Genomic DNA, 24,048 nt, shown 5'->3' with positions numbered 1-24,048 from the left:
GCTCTATTTACAATAGCCAGGACATGGAAGCAACCTAAGTGTCCACCATCGGATGAATGGATAAAGAAGATGTGGCACATATATACAATGGAATATTACTCAGCCATAAAAAGAAACGAAATTGAATTATTTGTAGTGAGGTGGATGGACCTAGAGTCTGTCATACATAGTGAAATAAGTCAGAAAGAGAAAAACAAATACCGTATGCTAACACATATATGGAATCTAAGGAAAAAAAAAATAAGGTCATGAAGAACCTAGGGGTAAGATGGGAATAAAGACACAGACCTACTAGAGAATGGACTTGAGGATATGGGGAGGGGGAAGGGTAAGCTGTGACAAAGTGAGAGAGTGGCATGGGCATATATACACTGCCAAACGTAAAACAGATAGCTAGTGGGAAGCAGCCGCACGGCACAGGGAGATCAGCTCGGTGCTTTGTGACCACCTAGAGGGGTGGGATAGGGAGGGTGGGAGGGAAGGAGACGCAAGAGGGAAGAGATATGGGAACATATGTATATGTATAACTGATTCACTTTGTTATAAAGCAGAAACTAACACACCATTGTAAAGCAGTTATACTCCAATAAAGATGTTAAAAACAACACAGAACAAAACAAAACATAGTTCCTACCTGGCAGGAACTCATAATCCAATGAGACACATGACCTAAAGCAAAATGTGATATGCTGGACTTCCCTGGTGGTGCAGTGGTTAAGAATCCGCCTGCTGGGCTTCCCTGGTGGCGCAGTGGTTGAGAGTCTGCCTGCCGATACAGGGGACACGGGTTCGTGCCCCGGTCCGGGAAGATCCCACATGCCGCAGAGCGGCTAGGCCCGTGAGCCATGGCCGCTGAGCCTGCGCGTCCGGAGCCTGTGCTCCGCAACGGGAGAGGCCACAACAGTGAGAGGCCAGCGTACCGCAAAAAAAAAAAAAAAAAAAAAGAATCCGCCTGCCAATGCAGGGGACACAGGATTGATCTCAGGTCCAGGAAGATCCCACATGCCTCAGAGCAACTAAGCCCACGTGCCACAACTACTGAAGCCCGTGAGCTTAGCGCCGTGCTCTGAAACAAGAGAAGCCACCGCAATGAGAAGCCTGTGCGCCGCAACGAAGAGTAGCCCCCGCTCGGCACAACTACAGAAAGCCTTCGCGCAGCAACGAAGACCCAACACAGCCGAAAAATTAATTTATTAATTAAAAAAACTGTGATATGCTGATCCCATGTTAGCAGATACAGGACTTCATGGATCTTTAAAGTGCAAAGGTGGACCAAACAACAGAAAAAAGTTGAAGCTCAGGATCGGTGAGTGAGCCAGCCAGGTGACTCAAATGAACTCACATCTCCAACACAGATGAGTCACATTCTCTGATGCTTAGGCAACTAACAAATCCCAGCAGGATCATTGCCTATCACCTTTTATAATTAATGGATGACAGGAGAAGAGGCAGAAGACTGAAGATGGGCAAATGCTCTGATTTTCAGAAAGGAAAACGAGTGTGGCCTAAAAACCATAAACCAGTGGATTAGGCACTGACCTCCTGACAAAATTCTACAGTCAACTGTCAGACTGTCAAACATCTGGACAAGAAGACAGTTATCACTGGGACCTACATGGATTTACCGAGAATAACTCCTCTCAAACGAATGGCTTTATTTATGACCTAAGCAAGGCATGTGGCAAAAACCCTATAGCTGTATTTGTAGGTTTAAAATGGTAAAATGGGCACCAAATGATAGGATCAAAGAAGGTGGGTGATGATGATGATGAAATAGTAACAGGTAAAGATCTTTGAAAAGGTAAATCAAGTCTCAACATTGAAAAGAACTCTCTAACAATTAGAACTGGCAAAAATGGAACTGGCTACCTTGGTATTTAATGAGTTCCCCATCCTTGAAAGAATTTAAGCTGAGGCTGGTAACTACTTGTTAGAGATATTGCAGAAGAGATATATACTTGACAGAGGTTGGATTAAATGACCTTTAAGGTTCCTTTCATTCTGAAGGATTTTCCTATTAATTTTCCTACCTGGTCGCAATGCTAAACTTGTCTCAGTGGGTATTAAAGAAAATAATCTTACCCTCCAGCAACCCCAATCTGGCTTGGCAGTTGCCATTATTATCCCAGGCTGTTCTGCACTATGTCACTGACTGCAGTTACAATTATAACAGCCACAGAGATCAATCTTATAGAGAAAAAGTGCTTTTTTGTTAAAGGTGAAGGTAGAGAGAAAAAGAGGTTCTCAATTCTAACTGTATAAGATACGGAATTTAGAAACAGGCAATTTTTAACAAAAGTAAAATGTATGCTCTGGCAAATTCACTCCTATAAAATGTTTCCGGGTCTGGGAATTCCCCGGCAGTCCAGTGGGTAAGACTCCACACTTTCATTGCTGAGGGTGCAGGTTCCACCCCCGGTCAGGGAACTAAGATCCCACAAGCTGCGCAGTGAGGCCAAAAAAAAAAAGAGAAAGAAAGTGTTGCACGGTCAAATAACTGGATCTAGGGCTGCAAAAATTATACGAACATAATTAAATCATGATTTTTCTTGCCAAAAAAAGCACATCTTTGTTATATGATATAATCTTAAATAGGATTACCTCGTATTTGTACAATAGTTTTCAACTTTGCTAAATCATTTTGCATCACATAGAAAGATAAAGCACTACTACATTTTTCAGGTGGGCAATTTTCCAGGAAATTAAATGAGAGTAAGTGTTCATGACATTATATAACTTTTCACATGTCCCCTTTGCAGAATAATGAACTCTGAGGTTTCACATTAGTTATTCAACAAACACTGGTTGAAGGAAAAAAGTGATCTCTCCAAGATAGCATGACTAGTAGGTGAAGAAACCTTAAAAAGTGTTTACTGAGTTTTATGATTAAGTTTAAAGCTCTTTCTCTCATTTTGATAGGAGGTTTTGTTTTTAGAAGGTATATAATAAAATTCAACAGAATTTAGGTGTTTTTTTTTTTCTTCAGAATATATAAGGTACATTGAGGAAAACAGAAATAAGTAAACTGCTTTACTTACCTAAAATGATTTAACGTGTGTTCTGAGTATTTTTCTTCCTTGTATTTTAATCATCTAAGCAAATGCATAAATCACCTTAAGAACAGAAGTTCTTAATCTTGATGAAGTCCAATTTATCAATGTCTTTTCTTTAATGATTACTGCTTATCTTTGCTTATCTCAAGGTTTTAAAGATATTTTCAAACTGTATTTTCTCCTAGAAGTTTTCTAGTTTTAGCCTTTATACTGAGGTCTATGATCTATCTCAAATTAATTTTTGTGAATGTTGTGAGGTAAAGGTCACATTTAACCTTTTCTTCCATGTGGCTATGCAGCGTGTGGAAGAGCACCATTTGTTGAAAAGATTTTCCTTTCCCATTTTAATTATGTCGGTGCTTTTGTCAAAAAGATCAACTGACCAATGATTAATGGGTAAAGAAAATGTGGTGTATACATACTATGGAATACTATTTAGCATTAAAAAGGAAGGAAATCCTGTCACATGCTACAAGATAGATGAAACTTAAGGATGTTATTCTAAGTGAAATAAAGACATGTTTCACGAGTCCATCTATATTAGGTATCTAAGTAGTCAAATTCACACAAAGAGAAAGTAGAACGGCTATGAACAGGATACGGTGGGGTTGGGAAGGGTAAGAGGAGTTGTTTAATGGATATAGATTCAGTTTTGCAAGATAAAAAAGTTCTGGAGACGTTTCACAACAATACAAATATACTTAACACTACTGAATTGTACACTTAAAAACAGTTGAGATGGGGACCTCCCTGGTGGTCCGGTGGTTAAGACTCTGGGCTTACACTGCAGGGGGCACGGATTCAATCCCTGGTCTGGGAAGTAAGATCCCACATGCTGCATGGCATGGCCAAAAAAAGGTTAAGATGATAAATACTATGTTATGTGGGTTTTTTTTTTACCACAATAAAAAAGAAATCAATTGATCATATATGTGTGGGCTTATTTCTAGACTCTGTTCTGTACTAATGATTTCTTTGCCTATCTTTATGCCAATACTACAATGTCTTAAGTACTGTAGCTTTATAGTAAGCTTTCAAATTTGGCAGTTGTAGTCCTCCAACTTTTGTTTTTTTGTGCAAGAGTGTTATGGGTAATCTAGGTCTTTTGTAGATCCTTATGAATTTTGGAATTAGCTTACCGATTTCTAAAAGAAAAAAAAGGCCTACTAGGATTTTGATTGTGATTACACTAAGCCTGTGAATCAAATGGGAGAGAATGGACATTTTAATAAAATCAAGTCTCCTAATCTACAAACAAGGTCTTTAATATCTCTGGGCACTGTTTTGTAGTTTTTTTGTGTAGAGGTCTTGTTTATCTTTGGTTAAATTCATTCCTAAATATTTTATGTTTTTGTTGCTATTGTAAAATAATTTTTTTAACTTAAAAAGTTTTTGTTTTGATATAATAATAAATTCCTACAGTTAGGAAGTTGCAAAAATAGTACAGGGCAGTCCTGTGTACTCTTCACCTAGTTTCCCTCAATGGTTACATTTTACATAATTATAATATAGTACAATATCAAAAGTATTATAAATTAGATTATAAATCGGTGTTGGTGTTGGTACAATGTTGGTACAATGTGCACAAACAAAATTGGTGTTGGTACAATGTGTGTGTATAGTTCTATGTCATTTTATCACATATACAGATTTGTGTAAACAGCAATAATATTCCTTTTAACTTAATTTTCCTACTGTTTGTTGCTGGGATACATCTGAAAAAGTTCAAACAATGGTAACTAGGAAAACGACTTTGATAGAATAGTTCTGTCAGAGGATTTTTTCTTCAAAAAGTTCTACCACATTGTTGATTTTATTCATAAAATGACTATTCCAAAAAACATATTTACTCAATCACTAAGTTCCCAGGAGAATTTTGGAAATATGTGCTCAAAAGAGGAGAAAAAGGAAAAAATGCAAAGTATGTGCCAGTCAAGTGTATTCCTTTTATTCTTGACTTCAGAAAATATAGATGAAATTAAATTCTAAGGCAGAAATATCATGTAGTTCATAAGCTCTTTAGGGCTGACCCTCCTCTAACAGGAATACTTGTTACTGTAAGAGCTCCTCCAACTTTTGATCTCCTGGTTAACAACGGGTCAGTCAGAAGCATTCTGAGATTGTAATCCTTACTTCTACTTAAAAAAAAGAGGGTGTCCTCACTTGCTTTTTAAACCAGATAAGTGAGCTGACACTTCTAGTATTTGAGTAAGGATGAAGCCAGGTTAAGACGATCTATTACTATATTTTATTCATAATGAAATTATGATTATGTTAAAAAAAAAGAATCTTCATGTGTTCGAGATATTGACTTAAAATAATCTAGAGTGGAGGGAAGGGTCTTCCCTGGTGGCACAGTGCTTAAGAATCCGCCTGCCAACGCAGGGGACATGGGTTCCATCCCTGGTCCAGGAAGATCCCACATGCCACGGAGCAACTAAGCCTGTGTGCCACAACTACCGAGCCTGTGCTCTAGAGCCTGCAAGCAACAACTACTGAGCCCACGTGCCACAACTACTGAAGCCCGTGCACCTAGAGCCCGTGCTCCACAACAAAAGAAGCCATTGCAATGAGAAGCTCGCGCACCACAACGAAGAGTAGCCCCTGCTCACCGCAACTAGAGAAAGCTCAGGCGCACTAACAAAGACCCAATGCAGCCAAAAATTAATTAATTAGTTAATTAATTTAAATAAATAGAGTGGAGGGAGGATGAGTGAACAAGTGTAGGTAAAGATAAAAAAGACCGGCCGTGTACTGACTGTTTAAGTTTGGTACTGTTTCATTATACTTATTCTCTCCACTTTTGTAATCATGCTTGATAAAAACTTTAAAAGCACTTTATTCACAATTTCAAATTTTCAGATTCCAATCATTTTTGAAAATTTAGTATGTAACAGGAAAATCTGTAGAGCAACTCACCTGACATTTTCTGGTCTGAGTTTATCGAGAACCATCTCTATTAAATCGGGTCTAAATTCTTCCAGTAAATATTCAGCTGTGAGCACTTCTTCTAGGGGATAGTACTTTTTAAAAGAAAAAGAAATAAATAAAATTTGCAAGGCTACAATAGACTCTAACTTATTAAAGCAAACAGATCTCTAACATGTGAAATCCTCTATTTTACACCCCCCTCTTCCCTTCAATTAAATTTCACTCCACTGGAAAAATTTCTGAATCTTTTCTCTTTCCTACCACACTTTAAACAATTTCATATTGTGGGATGATTCTGCAGTTAACCCCTAAACACACTTACATTATAGAGAACAAAATCACATTTTTTCAGGGAAAAATGTGAGTAATACCTCTAGCTAAAACTGAGTGCTTGTTAATAAAGAAAATTTGATGATTAAATGCTGACACCTGTAGGATTCTTAATATAAAGTACATACATTTTAATAAACAGAATTTCTACTCAAATTTCTATGAATGAAATCAGACAAGCATTTAGAGAGTTGTTGTGTAGGAAAAATGGCTTATATTATCAGTTAGTAAAGAAAAATAATGTAGAAGATGCTTTTTAGTACGAGCAACTTACTGATAGACTGATTCATTCATTCAACAAGTATGTAATGAACACCTACTCTGTGCCAGGCACTGTTCTAGGTGCTGCTGTGGATACAATGGTAGATAAGACAGATGATGTCCCTGCTCTCTAAGGAGCTTATATTCTAATTGGGAGGGAGGCAGACAACAAACAAACAAATACTGTCATTATAGTGATAGGTGCTATGAAGAAAATTTTAAAAGGGGCAGGGTCATGATTGGGAGGTCAGGGAAGGTCTCTCTGAGGGAGAAACATCTGAGTGGAGACCCAAATGATAAGAAGAACCTAGTCATGGAAAAACCAGAAGTGTTCCAGGCAGAGAAAACAGCAAACGTCAGGGCCCTGAGAGGGAGGAGTAAACTCAATGCTTGAAGATTAGGCACATAGCCAGTATAGCTGGAGTGGAATGGAAGTGGTGTGGAATTCAGTCAGAGAGAGGCTGGGACCAGACTGCCATGTAGGTCAAGGTAAAAACTTAGATCTGTTCCAACTCTGATGGGAAACTTACTTGACACAGAGGAGTGGAACAATCTGATTTGGGTCTTCCAAAGATCACTGAGGCTGGAAAAATAAACTATGGTGGGGCAGAAGAAGGCAAACAGGGAACCCAGGTAAGAGACTATGATGGTAGTCCAGGCAAGAAATGCTGGTAGCTCATATGAGGGTGGTAGCAATGGAAATGGAGAAAAGTGGATGATTTATAGCTTTCACGTAAGTAGCACCTGACACATTGTAGAATTGAAAAATATTTAAAGCCAACAAGCAAAATGTCTATGAAATGAAAATATTACAGATGATGATTTTTAGGATGATGAAAATTAAGATTTAAAGAATGTCTTCACATCAAATTTTACCTGGTTGCTACGAAGTCTAAAGTTTTAGACTATACCTTCAATTTTTATCATTTGTGTAGTAATGAAAGTAATATTATTTATACAAGATCACTGAAATACTCTACATGCCAATGTACAGAGTAAAATAACAATAAACTTACATGCAATATTCCTGCAATCTTAGAGGTATAACCCCGTGGCCTCTCTTTATCTTTAAACCTAAAAGCAACAGCATTCAAGTCCTAAACGAAAAATTAAATCAATTAGACATAAGTCACCTATTATTTAGAAATACTTTTTTTTGGGGGGGGATTGGTTTGCACTATAGACTTTCTACTCCATATTTAACTATCACACTTCCTGAAAAAATAGCTATGCTTGATTTAGGAATGTCCAGAACATGAATGAAAATAACAAACACAGAATATGATTCTGTTGAAACTATTAGTCAAAGAATTAGGAAAACTGTGGAGGAAGCTTGTGAGATCCAACAGTTGCATACATGACGATTTTGCTGACCCTTTCAGAGAACTGCAGCCTGATTAGAACTTATTGTCATAAGTTTCACAAGCAGAGATTATACCTTTAAACTTTTATCTATGTAAAGAGGTTATCTCTTATCCTAAAATACATTTCAGAGTCTTGATAGTCCTTAATTATATAGTAGATATTTTAAAAAACTCTTAAAAGAAGGCTTTAAACATTTAAAAGACAAATACCTTCTGTTTTATGCAAAAAAAAAAAAAGGCCAGGCTTTTCCATACATACGACAATAAAATCACTTTTAAGAACACAATCATATATATAACAATTCACTGTTTCTTTGAGAGTATGCTACAAATTTTTATCACGAGATCTGAAAATGACACAGCTCATGCAACTTCAGGCCGGCAGAGAATAGAGTAAGCCCTGATAGATAAAAGTTCAAGAAACTGCTGACTTTCTTCTGAGGGATAGAAAAGCAGTCTGATTTCTTTCCTTTTCCTTATATTTAAATTAATTCACATATATTTGTTTCTTGAAAAATTTCCTTAAGAAAAATTTTGGTGAAACAAAAGTACCTTGCACTCTTGGAAAACCCATTCTTGAGGTCCTTCTGCACGTAACTTCTGAATGTATTGAAACATGTGCAAAATTATATCTTCAACATGTACTGGAAAAAAGGGGCACACTTAAAAACCATTCAGTCCTCGAATCCTTCAAAGCAATGAGCTCACTCCTAAGGTAAAGTCAGGTAAGTAGAAGATGGTCCCTCTTAGAGATGGAGTGAGTTCTCACCTCCCTGAGGCTGGTTTTAGGGTCCCATACACATGGCCCTCCAGGATTTGGTATATGTGACTGAAGGGGCTTTGGGGTAGTAAATGAGCAAATAAAAAGTCAAGTACACATTTTACAAGTGCAACATAATGATCAGTTGTTAAGGAGGGAAAATCATCCATGAAATGAAGTTACACATGAAAAATACAATGGATAAAATGGTATGAATTAAAGTGTTTATAGCTTTACAGCAAAAAACAGATCCATAGCATAAGTTAATAAAAGTAAATCATAAGAAATCAATTTTCATTCAAAAACAAAAAGGTCAATACTTACATAATCCTTCCTCAGTCAAGTCCACATTAATGATAAAAAACATAAAACCTCGGGCTCCTTCCTTCTGCCCACCAACAAGAGTATTTACCCAGCCTGTAACATTCAAAGGAAATCAACATGATCGCATGTGTGTCTTCTTTTAAGACAAGGAATTAAAAAAAAAAATTCATTCTGTATGCTCCCAATGGAACATACAGAATGGCCCTCTTGCAGAAAAGACTGGAAAAAAAGTCAGTTCAGAAAAGCACTGAAAAGCAGTTCAGACACTGCAAAAGATTCAAGTGATTTTTTTAGTTTGGGAGCTTTCCTTGGGACGCCTCAAATCATTTCCCAAATCAAGAGTAGATGACTGTGCTTAAGTGTTATATAAAAAGAGTCTGAATGGAGAGGAACCTTGGAAATCTACTGAGTGATCCTAATACACCCTTTGGTTTGATGGATAAGAGCAGGCAAATAGATATTTCAGCACGTTTCACAGAGATGGTAAAGAATACCTAATGTGAGCTTTTACTTTTTTTAACCTCTATCTTATTTAAAAGATGCACTACAACACCTTTTGAAATATGTAAACTTCACAGCTCAATACTGAAGGATAAAACAAATTATGGAAAAACAAAAACCCCAAAGCAAAAAACAAAAGCGTACTAACAACCAACACCCCACTCTCATCAACCCTAAACGGTATCATCTGAAAATGTTCCTTCACAGGAAAATATTTAGGAGAAATGAGAGTCAGAGTAAAAAAATATGGTGGAGGTGGGGTACTACTCTCAGAAGCTGGTGTCCAAGAGACTCACCCTTTGATTTAAGTTCTGATAACAGACTCCCAGGACCTTCATGTCCAATGAGATGACCAAGATAATGACCCGGATTTGATTTGTAGTATTTCTGAAGGTCAGGTATGGGAAATGTCACATAAAGATTCCTAATGTCCTTAATGGGTACTATTTTGTAAAGTTGCTGGGGAAAGAATAAAACAAACAAATCGCAAAAGGTTAGCTCTGCACAACTCCTGCTGAATAAAATACTTACAAACTATGAAGAATAGTGATTTTCAAAAAAAGAAAAAAAAAATACCGATTTTCATGGAAAAATCCCAAATTCAGGAGAGAATCTACTGCCAGAGAAAATCATACTGACCACACAGAAATAAATGACCTGGGCTCTTTCTTAGTGGGATTTCATTACAGTTGGTATGCAGTCCATGTTTGGTCCCCTTGACCATGCAGCTCAATACTTTTGGATACTTGCCTTCTGGCACTGGATAACAGCTTCTACAGTCTGCCAAGGTTATAGCTACCAAAACTACTTTTAACATGCAAGGATCAGAACATATTGTTATCTTTTTGGTGATACACGTCCCTAATAAATGTGAAATTGATTTGATTTGATTTTAATATAAACCAAATATTAAAAACTATATAAGTAATAGAACCTCCAAAAATGTTCATGTACTCTTTGGTAAACCAGGCATATATTATGTCCATAAATTTAAAAAAGAAAAAAATACTAGAAATACATGCACTTACTTTAAGATGTTCTTCTTGGAAAGGATGTTCAGGAAATTCTGGCAATGGGACATTTTTGTTCTCCACTTCAGAAAATAACTTCACCACCAAATCAGTCAAGTCATCTAAAGATTCTACAAGAAAACAGACAATGGAAACAGAACTTAAACTAATCATAACACATGATGGGTAGTATTTAAAAATCTTAGGATTATATACACATATATAAAATCACTATGTTGTACACCTTAAGTTTTTTTTTTTAATAAATTTATTTATTTTTGGCTGCGTTGGGTCTTCATTACTGCACATGGGCTTTCTCTACTTGAAGCAAGCGGGGGCTACTCTTCATTGCAGTGCCTGGGCTTCTCATTGCGGTGGTTTCTCTTTGTTGAGGAGCATGGCCTCTAGGTGTTCAGGCTTCAGCAGTTGTGGCACAAGGGCTCAGTAGTTGTGGCTTGCAGGCTCAGTAGTTGTGGCACACGGGCTTAGCTGCTCCGCGGCATGTGGGATCTTCCCGGAGCGGGGATCGAACCCGTGTCCCCTGCATTGGCAGGTGGATTCTTAACCACTGCACCACCAGGGAAGTCCCTGTATACCTTAAATTTATACAATGTTATATTTTAATTATATCTCAATAAAGCTGGGGGGGGAGAAAACACCTTACGATCACCTGAAAAATCTCAGGACTGTTAAAAGGAAAACCTAGAAATTTTTAAAAAACTCCATCTGATAAAGTTGAAGCATTCAGTAAAATCCCACCAGTGCCTATATAACTTCTGAAGCTCTGCAGTATTGATATTGATTATACCTCACACATATCTGCCACCTTATAGTTTAAAAAACTGTTTTACAAATATTATCTTGCAATAAATTTCAAACAAATATTGGAAACAATAATAGAATAATGAGTGGCATTTGGAAACTATTTTATCTACAATTCCCAAAAGGCACATACGAAACCACTAGCTGACAGATTATAACATTAACTTTATAAATAGACACAGTCTAAACCCATCGCTAAAAGTCAAATATTAGAGGTTTTTTTGGTTTGTTTGTTTTTTGCGGTACGCGGGCCTCTCACTGTTGTGGCCTCTCCCGCTGTGGAGCACAGGCTCCGGACACACAGGCTCAGCGGCCATGGCTCACAGGCCCAGCCGCTCTGCGGCATGTGGGATCCTCCTGGACTGGGGCACGAACCTGTGTCCCCTGCATCGGCAGGCAGACTCTCAACCACTGCACCACCAGGGAAGCCCAATATTAGAGTTTTTAAGTAATTGATTTTGTGGGGGAATAGTATAAAATGGTGAGAAGAATCCTAGGTGTTCAATTCTAACCCCAACTTCACCAACCAATTATGGCAAGAGACTATTTGGACAAAATGTTTAACCACTCCAGGTTCTATAAAACACGAAAACAGGGTAGGATGATCACAAGTCTCTTCAAGGTCTAACACTACATGATTCTGTACCATACTGTATCAAACTCATGCAAAGATTTGTAATTGTTGATAAGATTATATAGTCACATATGTGAAATTCTTCTATGTTATCATCTCTCTATATTTTTAATGGACAGTTGTATTTGCAAAAGTATGAGATGTTCACTGCAACACCATTTATAACAACAATAAAAACCGGAAATGACCTAAACATCTATCAATGTGTGCATGTTACGAAAAGTCTGTACACTGGAATATTATGTAGCCATTAATGAGGGAGAAGTCTGTATGTGCTGATATGAAAATATCTCAAAGCTCTATTAAGTGAAAACCACAGACTTCAGTGCCATGTAGTATAATCTCATTTAATTTTTTAACAGACACATAAATCCAAGTATATTAACAAAATTCTACTTTTGGAAGTATAACAAAAAATGATATAAAGTGACTATCTTTGAGGAGAGGGCATAGTGGTCATAAGGTGGGATAAAGAAGAACATGCTTTCCATTTTATATCTTTCTGTATGGGATAAATTTTTTTCTGTGCACACATATTACTATTATTCTAAAAAGAAAAAAGTGGAAAAGGTTATCTTTTTATAAACAAGATAACCACTCACCTTGATTCTGCCTCCTCAAAAATAGGTTATTTATAAATGGTATAAACATTCATTACTTGTTACTGTCAGGAAGCATTTGAATCGAATAAGAAATTTCCCTTGATATTCTAGGACCCATTTTGAACTTTTCCATGAACTCTCTAAAAAGCACTTAATCACTATATGAGAATTGCCTATAGACAATATGAAGTTCTCTTTTAGGCCTATGAATGTGGGCATGTGCACTTTATTTATAAAACATATGTATTTTTACTTTAATTTTTTTGAAATGTATGAAGGACCCTAAAATGTCCGGAGCCAAATAAAAGGCCAACCCATGGCTGCTTGTTATACAAGTGAACTCGGGAATGAACCAGGTATATTTGGAGCAAGACATGTCAGAGACAACTGACATAAAGAGACACACAGATGGGACACGTAACTGGAAACAAGATGGGCAGTCAACAATGCTTTGTCAACCTGAAGTGCTGATGACAGCAAGGCCCTTTAGAGCAAGGTTCTACTAGGGTAGGCCTTTCCTTTTAGAAGCACAAATTCACCATGTAGCTTTTTAAAGGTAAGGGAGCTGTACAATAATGCACCATCTGTCTTCACTATGAGCTACCAGAGATCAGGGAACTGAGTCCCATTCATCTTTACATTACCAGGACTTGGCAATCCTAAGGTCTCTACTTGACAGTTACCTATTTGTCAAGTGTCCAGGTAATTGGTGCTGCCACAACTAGAGGGAGGACCCCGTGGGAGAAGACAGAAAAACTTTTTTGTCCCTTTGTGACAGAGATCCTTCCACATGGTTACTCTTCCTCTCCCCTCCTCCTAGAAGAAGGAGAGGATTATCTATTAATCCTTTAAGAGATCCTGTTTCCTCCACACACCACTGTACTGTAAGGACACTTCTCCCAGACATGTCATCAAATCCACTGAGCTGAGCACAGGAGGTCAGTCACACTGGGAGAGGGAACTGGAACAAAGAAACTCTTTGTCTCTTTCAGATGCTTGTTCTGTCATTTCCACTAAACCAAGAACACTGAGGGCAGGGCTTACGTATGTGTCATCTGTTGTCGTTATTACTTGCCTAATAAGTGCTTATTGAAATCATGTGTTTGATCTCAAGATGACATGGACAAAAACACAGCTTAGAAACCTACTCCCAGGACTAGGCTCTGAATACCAAGTGGTATTTTTTAACACTCTATAGATCTACCTACCTTTAGAAAGCACACAGGATTATAACATACACTTTTTATTAGCCTTACTCCTTGGACCCATTTTATATCCTTGTTCCTATTAGCAAGTTAAAATATATATAGTTGTTTATTTTCTACCCACAAAAGTAACATTTGTCAATAGCAGAATACTTTGAAAAACAAAAGCAAAAAAACAAAACCAAAAGTCGCCCATAAGCTCATGATTATGGAATGCTGAAAGCAGCTACCATTTATAGAGCATTTCCTGTGTTGCCAGGCACTATGCACTTTTTCTGCATTATCTCTATTAAACCTCATAAAAGGTATGAGGTACCACCTCCATTTTACAAATGCAAAAACTGAAGTGCAGAGAACTGAAGTAAATTTGTTAGCTCATAGCCACTATATACTGAGTAGGTGGTGTATTAGGAATTCAAACCCAAGCTCTCAGACTCTAGAGCATGAGTTCTTAACTACTATACCACATTATTAAATTTCTGGTATGTTTTTCTACTTTGTCTTATGTCTCCCATTTATGTCTATTAGAATTTTTTAGAAATCCCCAAATGGGATCAGATAGCACACAGTGCTTTTACAGAGTGCTTTTGTTTTCTACTTAATACAATAAGAATATTTTCCCAAGTTATGAAAACACTGTCATGAAACTATTTATTCATTCAATATTTACTTACCGAGTACTTATGATGTGTCAAGCACTAAACCAGACAAAGCAGTGAACAAAACAGTTTCTATTCTCAAGTAACTTACATTCTGGTACAGCAGACAACAATAAAGAATATTTAATATTTCAGGTGGTGATAAATGTTTTAAAGAAAAATAAAGCAGGTGAGAGGAGAGGAAGTGGGAGAAGGGATGCTATTTTCTATAAGATGCTCTATTATATACCTATAACATCACTATTTAACCAATCTTCTGTTAATGAACATTTAGCTTACATCTAACTTTTCACTAATAAATACTATACAGAAACATCCTCGTACATCACCTGGAACAACTCTGATTATTTCCTTAGATTGCACTTCTAGAAGTAAAAATGTACTTTTTAGGGTGATGCACTGTCCTCCAGAAAGTGTGGAGGAATTGCATAAATTGTATACACCACAAATACAAAAGAGCACCTCTCCTCATAATGGGTATTAGTTAAAACAAAGCCCAAACCAAAATTATGGTAATTTAATAGGGGAAACAATATCAAACTTTGTTGCTTTCTAATAGTCTTCCTAGTTTATAATCATCTTTTAATTTTTTTGTTTTTTTGAATTTTATAAGGTCAAATCTCTCAATCTTGTCCTTTATACTTCCTCCCCTTGCTATTAATTTATATTTTCTTCAGGTCTCCATTTAAAATCAACTAAGCTTCTTTTTAGAACACAGTGAGTTAAAAACAAAATTCCCCTCCACATATTCTCCAACAAGATCATTTTCAAAAGCCTCTGAACAGATAAAAGGAAGTGTCTTATATCCTTCTTCCAATACTTTGAAAAAGCCAAAGTGGAAAACTAAGATTATCCAACACCATGAAAAAATTTTAAGGATTCTTACCTCGACCTAAAACACAAATAGCCATTAAGTTGGATGAATAATAAGTAGAATGGAATTTCAGTAGCTCTTGTCTTACATCAATGCCTTCTTGGTTTGGTCTAGTCTCTAGAGTATATTTGTTACCTGAAAGGAAGGAAAAACATTTCTAAGAAAAAGCAAAATATGCAAATTTTAAAGCCTTGCAATTATTACTGACATTGCTGTAAGGTAAACTTAAAAAACAGAGTCCAAACAAACACATATAATGATTAGTCAAATATGTTTGACCATAACCTGGATAAACAGGACAGTATAGTACAAACTAGTAACATTTTAATCTATAGAGAGTTTTCCCTCAAGAGCTTAAAGTGCCTTATAAAAATTATACTTCTTAAAATTCCTAAGAGATAGTAGGTATTATGAGCACTTATAAGACAAAATGAGATCCACATGGCCTCCATTCACACTTACTTTAACTTCCAGTTCCCTAGGTGCTCCACAATTAATTGAACATAGTCACTGAGGGATCTTTTTGGAACTTGCCAAGTTACTTGTGGAAAGAAATGTACTATTCTTGGCTGAAGCATTAAATTTGTGACGTGAATTCTCATTAATTTGATCTACACTGGTAAAAATAGGATGCAATGCTATTTTTGTAAGTCTCAAGCAATGTACATAGTGTACCACTATGAGATCTTATGAAATTTAATAACTAATTCAATTAGGATAAAATATGCATGTCAAAAGCAAACAGTCAAACTCTCTAAGTAGTACATTTCTAATAAAGATCTTGCCATTTAAAGGCTGGGAGGTGGAATTTCAATGATTGGTATCTCTCTAAAAATGGCATCTTGACTAGAAATACCCTAAGATCTAGTATAATAACTTTTATTATTGTTCCTGCTTATACTATTAAATGGGCTACTCTTTTTCACCTGCATAGATGAAACTATGGCAGAACATATTCTTGATGTGTTTTCTCCCCTTGGGTTATTGTAATGGCTGATGAACTGGCATTGCGAGAGTCCCCTTCACTAAACTGGGTATCTAGAGAGAGCCACCAGATGGCGTTCTCAGACCCAGTCTTTAGCCACGTAGAGCTAAAGATTCTGAGCCAAGATTCATGCCCCAGAATGCTTCAATCAACAGATCTAGTGGAGTGTGCAAGAAAGAGCCCAGCAAGTACTCATTAACCTTTCTCTAGTCAGAAAGCAACCAAATGTACTCATATTCACTAGCATAGCCTGCTAATCAAGTCTCCAGGTTCTTTATCAGTCCTCTCAGTTTCACTAAAGATCCAGTTCAACTCCAGATCTGCTCTGCTAGGGGTCCTAAAATACCCCCTCGGTCTACCTGAGGAATCCAGGTGATCTAAAAAGTATCGAGGGGCCTAACTCCTCAGAAAGAAAAAGAAAAAGAAACAAAAAAAGCTTTTTGCTGGGTAATGGTTTGAAGTTCTCTCATATTAAGGTAAAGCTTGAGTATTGATGGTACCTCCCTTTTCTACTAAATGAAGGTTATAAAAAGCCTCAGTTGCAGAGAGACTAGTCCTTAGAGCTTCCTTACTCATTTACACTGCCAAGCTCAGAGTCCTACAACATGTGCATGAAGATCCACACACTGGGACACCCGAGTTTGGAGAAATTATGTTTTATTTCAACAGACTATAAATGTGATAGTGTTAGATAGAAATCAGATTTTCAGTCTAAGTGTGATATGCCTATTCACAATCTGGTCAGTATTCTGGTTAAAAAAAAAAAATCTCAAATCAAAGTATACAAAAACCAAGATCATGGCCTCCATCTAGAACTTCAAATTCTTTCAGTTTGACTAGTTTTAGCTCATTCTGCTTTGATTTTAATGTACCTGAATATCTTACCATTCTAATCCTTACCCTTTATCTTTAGGTTCATTTAAAAACACAGAGATAAAGCAAGAACACACCCCCAATACACTAAGACATGCATCACTGGCAAAATACTGACAATGCTAGAGTAAAAAGATCCAGAGGACCACAACAGAATAGTATACCGCACAAAAAAACAAAGAATTCACTGTTCATATGCAACAGCAGGGAGGAATTTCACAACTTTAAGGCTGAACAAGAAAAGCCAGACAGACACAGAAGAGTACACACTGCATCATTTCATTTATATAAAGCATAAAAACAGGCTAAACTAAGATCTGAGTCATGAAAAGTCAGAACAGAGGTTATCCTTTGGTGGGTGGATAGTGACTACAAAGGGGCAGAAAGAGGTGCTGGTGATCTGTTTCTTGACTGGGTGCTGGGTCCATGGTGTACTGAGGTTTTGAAAATTCAGTGAGTTGTACATAAATAATAGCATTATATTCACTCAGCTGATTCTTCAAATAGCAGCAAAGTAAAAACAACAACAATTTATCAGAGCCACACACACTTTTCAGTTATTATATTTCAACAAAAAGTTAAAAGAAAAACAAGCCAAAGGAGCCACTCTGTCAACAGCAACCTGACCTACCTAAGGTACAAAAATCTAGTGATTCTGTATCTCTGGCCAAACTTCTAAACAGAGGCCCAATCACTTTTGTTCTGAAAAGTGGCTTTTAGCCACAAACAGATACCATTCTGTGAATCTACATATTCATTTATTTGCTACCTAGATGCTTTCAGGCTTTCTAATACATGATGACACAAGGAAACTGTGGTCTGTTTGGGAACACAGCCCAGAATGGCAGTCTTGTATCCTTAGATGCTCCTGAATCAGAAAGAGGAAAAAGTTCTCCAGTATTACTCTCTTGGGGTCAGGACAGTCAGCTCTTAATACAATGACAGAAAAAACATGAATATTTGGTAAAAATGGGCCAAAGAGTCAGGCTTGTTATTAAGTTTATTAGCCCTTCTATAACTTTTTTTTTAAGTTTTTTAAAAACAAGAAGGCTAGCTATAGTGGAAATTCTCAAGAAAGTTAGTTGAGGAAATAGAAGGAAAAGCAGGACATAAAGCACAGAATTCCATAATTAGTCCTTAAATTACTGAGTAGACTCTGTTACTATCAGTGCCATCAACCCCAGGTAGGGAGGTGCAGAGGAACAAGCACTGGCTTTGGTGTTGGCAGAGCTATCATCAAATCCAGGGTCAAATGTCTTCTGGCTGCATGACCTTGAACAAGTCACCCTACTTCTCTTAAGCTCAATCTGCTGTCCTGACATTGGTAGACTTATATAACACCAAATTAAAAAAGAAAAAAGATGTACAAAAGCATAAGGCTAATATTTAACAACCAATAAACAGAATAGAAAATCTGATGACACCAAGTGTTGTGGTGATGGTGTAATGAGAACTCAGACGCTGCATGAGGGAGTGCAAACTGGATCAACCACTACAGGAAACAACTTGGCAATATCTGTTTAATCTAAAAGATGTACATACCCTAATATACAGTAATGCCACTCCCAGAATTCCACTCCTAGAACCCTAGAGAACTGTGTACAAGGAAACATGTATAAGAATGCTTATAGCTGCAATGTTTTGTCAACAGAAAAATGGATAAAGAATAGTACATGCATTCAATAAATTTTTCAGAGAGCAGCAAAAAATAAAAAACTTATCAGAGGGGGCTTCCCTGGTGGCGCAGCGGTTAAGAATCCGCCTGCCAATGCAGGGGACATGGGTTTGAGCCCTGGTCAAGGAAGATCCCACATGCCACGGAGCAACTAAGCCCGTGCGCCAAGACTACTGAGCCTGCACTCTAGAGTCTGCGTGCCACAACTACTGAGCTCGCGTGCCACAACTACTGAAGCCCACGTGCCTGGAGCCTGTGCTCCGCAACAAGAGAAAACACCACAATGAGAAGCCCACACACCACAACGAAGAGTAGCCTCCGCTCGATGCAACTAAAGAAAGCCTGCATGCAGCAACCAAGACCCAATGCAGCCATAAATTAATAAATTAATTAATTAATTAATTAATATATTAAAAAAACTTATCAGAGGCACACTCTCTAATATGGATAATCCTTACAAATATACCACTGAATGAAAAAACACAAGTGGTAGATAAATAATAATAAAATACCATTTTTATAAAACTAAAAAAACTATACAACATATTGCTTAGAAATAAATGCATGACTTAGCAATGTTTTATAAAAAAAAAGCACGGAAGTGACAATCACCAAACTTAAGATAGTGGTTATCTCCCGGGAGCAGGGAGAAAAATGCAATTGGAGAAGTGTACAACAGATGCTCAAACTGTACGCTCAAAGTGTACAACAGATGCTCCAACTGTATTAGTCATGTTCTGTTTCTTTAAGTAGTGTGTAAAGAATGATCTGGCAAATGCTTTTATACTGATCTCTTTTATGACAGATAAATCTGTAAAAATGTTACAGAATTTAACATAATACTTGATTTACAGCAGAAAATAGGCAATAAACAGTATCTACTTCTGTTACGATTTGAATTGTAGGAGGAATTCCTGGCTTCTGAGTACAGCACAGAAACCGTTCCACAAAAGTAGGGAAGAAAGCTCAGTAAATAGTCCAGATGACTTTCCTCTATCTAAGAGTCCATATGTGGAGAACAATGGGAATATGGCTGGAATAACAAATACCAGTTCAGTCTCTAGACATATACTGTCCTAATTTAACCCTAATTCAGGTGGGTCATTTATATCAAATTAAAATGCTGCTACAAAAATCTTGAATCCTACCTTTCTGGCTCTCTCACTGTAAGAGTGAGCTCCAGCAGAGGCTTGAGGATGTCAGGGTTGCTGACCCACTGGGACCTTCGCTCTGGGCCTGCCAGGAGAGAGCACTGGCTTGGCAGTTGGGAGATTCAGGGTTTCCCATCCTGACTCCATCATCGACTAATTAAGCAACCTTGGAAAAGTCTACAAATATCTCCAAGGGGTCATTTATTTTATCTGTGAAATGGGGGTAATATGGGTACATGCCCAACTGTTAAAAGCAAGGGTCAATCCCTGACCCCTTCGTTTACTAGCTGTCGAGACAAGTTTCTTAACTTCTCTAAGCCCCAGTTTCCTCATTGGTAAATAAGAATAATAAGAGAACCAACCTCACAGGATTGCCATGAGGATTAAATGAATAATCTGTTTTAAGGCTCAGCATAGCATCTGTCAGACAATAATTACTTAATAGGAACTTGGGTTGCTGTGAAGTTTACGGAAAGTGATAACGGATATGAAGACAGTTTTGTAAATTGTAAGCTCAGTAAATTTTATTTTATATTTTCATTATAAGAACTATAAATTCTATTTTAAAAAAAGCTTATAAACTCAGTACTAATATATATGAGTGCTAATTTTCAAGTAAATAGAATGTATTTTCCTGGAAAATTCTAAAGCCAGCCAAATATTTCTTATACTCTGCGGGAAGGACTGAGTTTGAAGTTTTAGAAATCAAAGCTGGCTCCAACTGTATGCCTCATAAGGTTCTCAGGGAAAAGTCATTTGATAGTTATAACCATGAAACTCTTAACTGTTCTCTGAAAACCCGAGATTCTGAAGGTTAGGTTAATATATCTACAGTTATTATAACCTCTTTTTTCTTTTTAAGCTCTTTCTTCTTGCTATAGCAATCTTCTAAAAATCCTGGAAGAGACCAAAACCTTTGGAGATACATAAATTTTCCTAAAAAATTAAAAAGGACAATTCTCCTGCAGCTGGGTAAGTACATGTAAGGACAAGATGGGAGTTACAAAAGAAAAGGGGACTTGAAGTGAAAGCCTCTTAAATGCCATAATAAAGCACCTGTACACTTGTTTTCAGTAAATTTCTAATTTTCCATAGACACATTTCCTAGCAAGAAACAAACAAAAAAAAGATACTAACAAAAGCCAGGGGAAATTTTGGAGAATAATAAATGACTAAGTGGGCTGAAATGTATCAAATATTTTTATATCTATGAGTTTATCATGATACTAAAAAAAACAAATTAGTCATCATTCAAGGATGCTAGGGAACCAACTCAATATTTTGAAAACTGGTAAATAAAGGGAATGAATCAAACATTTGTCTTGCCTTTCCTATAATAATTGTACCACTGGGTAGGCAAACGTAGAAAAAGAGATTTTCTTTTTATAGTAGCATTCAAGCAAATCAATAGGAGAAAAAACAGTACAATTAGAGAGATGACGCATCGAGGATGGTTGCAACATCATAAACAGAAAACTAGACATCATATGCCCCTGATGAAAGAACACATCACCTATGAAGCCCTCCCCCCAAAAAGACAAACATGAATCTGATCAAGCCTCTATACCCAACTGCCAATTTGTGGAAATACAGAAGACAGGAATGTGTTAAACTACACTGTTGGGAATGCAATCAGCAAAAGCTAGGCTGTGAAAAGTTCTACACAATAAATATCCTGATTCTTCAATAAATAAATTCCAAGGGGTCAAAGGAAGGGAGCAGAGGAGAGAGATGAAGAATGAACCTGTAGATTAAAAATTTAAAAGACACATTAATCACTAACATCTGACACTTATGTGGATCTTTATTCAAATAAACCTTTAAAAATTATGACTTTTACGAGACAACTAGAAATTTGAACACTACCTGCATAGTTGATGATATTAATGATAATGGTACTTTTACCATGTTTTTTAAAAGTCATTATCTTTAGAGACATATATTGAAATATATGTGAGTGAAATGATATGATGTCTGGGATCTTTTCAAAATAATACGAGGGCATGACTGGGAATGCAGATCAGACAGGACTGGCCAGGGGCAAAGTGATGTATACACAGGGTTCGTTATAGTATTTTGTCTACTTCTGTACATTTTAAATTCTTCAGTTAAGAAGAGGAAGGCATGGAGGGAGGAAAGGGAGAAAAAAGTAAATGACTAACTTTTATTGGGGTCTAATTTTTTGTGTCATTATCATCATCCCAGGGTCAAGAGATGTTCAACTACCTTCTGGTTCATATTTCACAATATTTTTTTTGGTCCTAATCCATTTTCCTACTCCTTCCTACAAAAGCATCCTTTATTATGGCGAATAACAGCCAAGGGCTCACTCCCTGGTCTTTGCTTCTTGTCATGGTTTGGGGGGTCAACCTAACATTATCACAAAGAACATAGGCTTAAGAGTTCAGACTGATTTGATATTGAATTCCATAACCTACACAGACACTTCTGCTACCACCCTCCCTCTCCCCTCCTCCCTGTATTCCCCACAAGGCTATGAAACTTTGGTCTAATTATTCTGTCAGTATTAGTTTTGGCATCTGTCAAATGGGATGATGAAAATTTCAGTATCATGGTTAAAGTTAAGTGAAATCATATTAGGTAAAACACCTACCCAGTGTGTGGCACTTAATATTCATACAATAAATACTGTTCCTTTCCTTCTTGAGTGGCTCTTCCTCTACTTAAGAAAATCCTACCCAACCTTCAGGAAAATTCAATTTGCATCTCCTCTGAGATCCTGGAGTATTTAATTCTAGGCAAACCTAAAGCAGGTAGAACAGTAGTTAAAAGCACCAGACCTGGCTCCAGCATTCAAAAAGCTGAATGACCCTAAGCAATTTAATTACCTTCTCTGAAGTCTTAGTTCACTCATCTATAAGACAGAAATAATAAGAGCACGTACCTAGTGGGGATATTGTGAGAACTGAGTTAAATAATCCAGGCAAAGTGCTTAGTACAGCACTCAGTAAAAATCAGCAAGGAGGAAAAAAGACAGAAGAGATTATGATCCTGGAAAATCAAATCTGAGATTATACTCCAGTGAAATCCTGGGTTTGACTCGCCTCTCCGACTAAACCAGAAACATCTTCAGTGCAAAGACATTGATTATACTTTTGCATTTTCTAATGCACTTTACATGTAGAGGACCTTTAAAAAATTACTTGTCAACTGAAAGAGAAAGAGAGATAATCTGAGCGCACTTATGACACCCTATTCAGATTCTTATGATCCTGTGGTACGTGCTACAAAACATAGCCGTCACATGACAATTAACAAAGAAAAACATCACCCATATCTAAATACAGCTCCACCCTCTATTTCCAGGCACTCTCCCACTTTGCCTTTCATTCTATCAAGGAGTGCCTGTTTTGTTTCCCTCACCCACATCCTGACTTCCTTTTTTTATTTCCTTCTCAGCTGACTAAACCCAGTTGCTCCCACAGTGTCTGTGGGGTTATGATTAGAGAAACAGATCACTAATGAATAACCAGAACTAAGCTTTCCCTTTCCTGTTCCAAACTACTTTTAAAAATTCAAGTGCTTCTGCTTTTATTCCATGGAGATGCAGAGAAAAAAAATTTTTAAAGGCAACAGGGCAGAGAAAAGACATATAATTTATCAGGAACTATGGACCTAAAACTAAAGGCATATGTGAGTGATAAATGAAGGGGCAAAGGGAATGTGGTCACCAGCCACTGGTTCAGCCTAAAAACAGAACAGGAGAACAACACTTCTCTAATAACACTGCCCAACAGTCAGTTCATCAAACCCACTGACTCTTCAAGCAGCCCTGGCTGCCCCTCATGACTTCATGGCAAAGACCTTTTCAAAGTTTTGCTGTCTTTCACAGCTACTGATCCTCTATTATATTGTTATTACGGAGGCTACTATCATTTACTGAGCACCTCTATGGCCAGACTTTTGGCTAACCACTTCACATGCACAACCTCTTTTAATCCTCACACCAACCTGACATGGGAGGAAACTGAGGCTTACAGAAGCTAAGAAACTGGCCCAGAGTCTCTCTCAGC

The 24,048-nt window shown here is 37.1% G+C and overlaps 1 protein-coding gene across 3 annotated transcripts in view; it reads right to left on the bottom strand.

Annotated features, from left to right (window-relative positions):
* Positions 1-24,048, bottom strand: part of IDE (insulin degrading enzyme) — a 109,958-nt gene that overhangs the window by 39,114 nt on the left and 46,796 nt on the right. For all 3 annotated transcript variants that reach the window (XM_030865087.2, XM_030865088.2, XM_030865084.2), the window contains 7 exons: positions 15,343-15,465; positions 10,553-10,665; positions 9,821-9,983; positions 9,024-9,116; positions 8,492-8,583; positions 7,592-7,672; positions 5,973-6,076 (listed from right to left, as the gene is read on the bottom strand). In XM_030865087.2, the coding sequence (XP_030720947.1) occupies positions 5,973-6,076; positions 7,592-7,672; positions 8,492-8,583; positions 9,024-9,116; positions 9,821-9,983; positions 10,553-10,665; positions 15,343-15,465 (769 nt within the window). The remainder of the gene's footprint in view (positions 1-5,972; positions 6,077-7,591; positions 7,673-8,491; positions 8,584-9,023; positions 9,117-9,820; positions 9,984-10,552; positions 10,666-15,342; positions 15,466-24,048) is intronic.

This window comes from Globicephala melas, chromosome 16 (genome assembly GCF_963455315.2).
Source record: "Globicephala melas chromosome 16, mGloMel1.2, whole genome shotgun sequence".
Lineage (NCBI taxonomy): Eukaryota > Metazoa > Chordata > Mammalia > Artiodactyla > Delphinidae > Globicephala > Globicephala melas.
The sequence above is the reverse complement of the archived record's forward strand: the minus strand, read 5'-3'. Positions and strand labels throughout refer to the sequence as shown.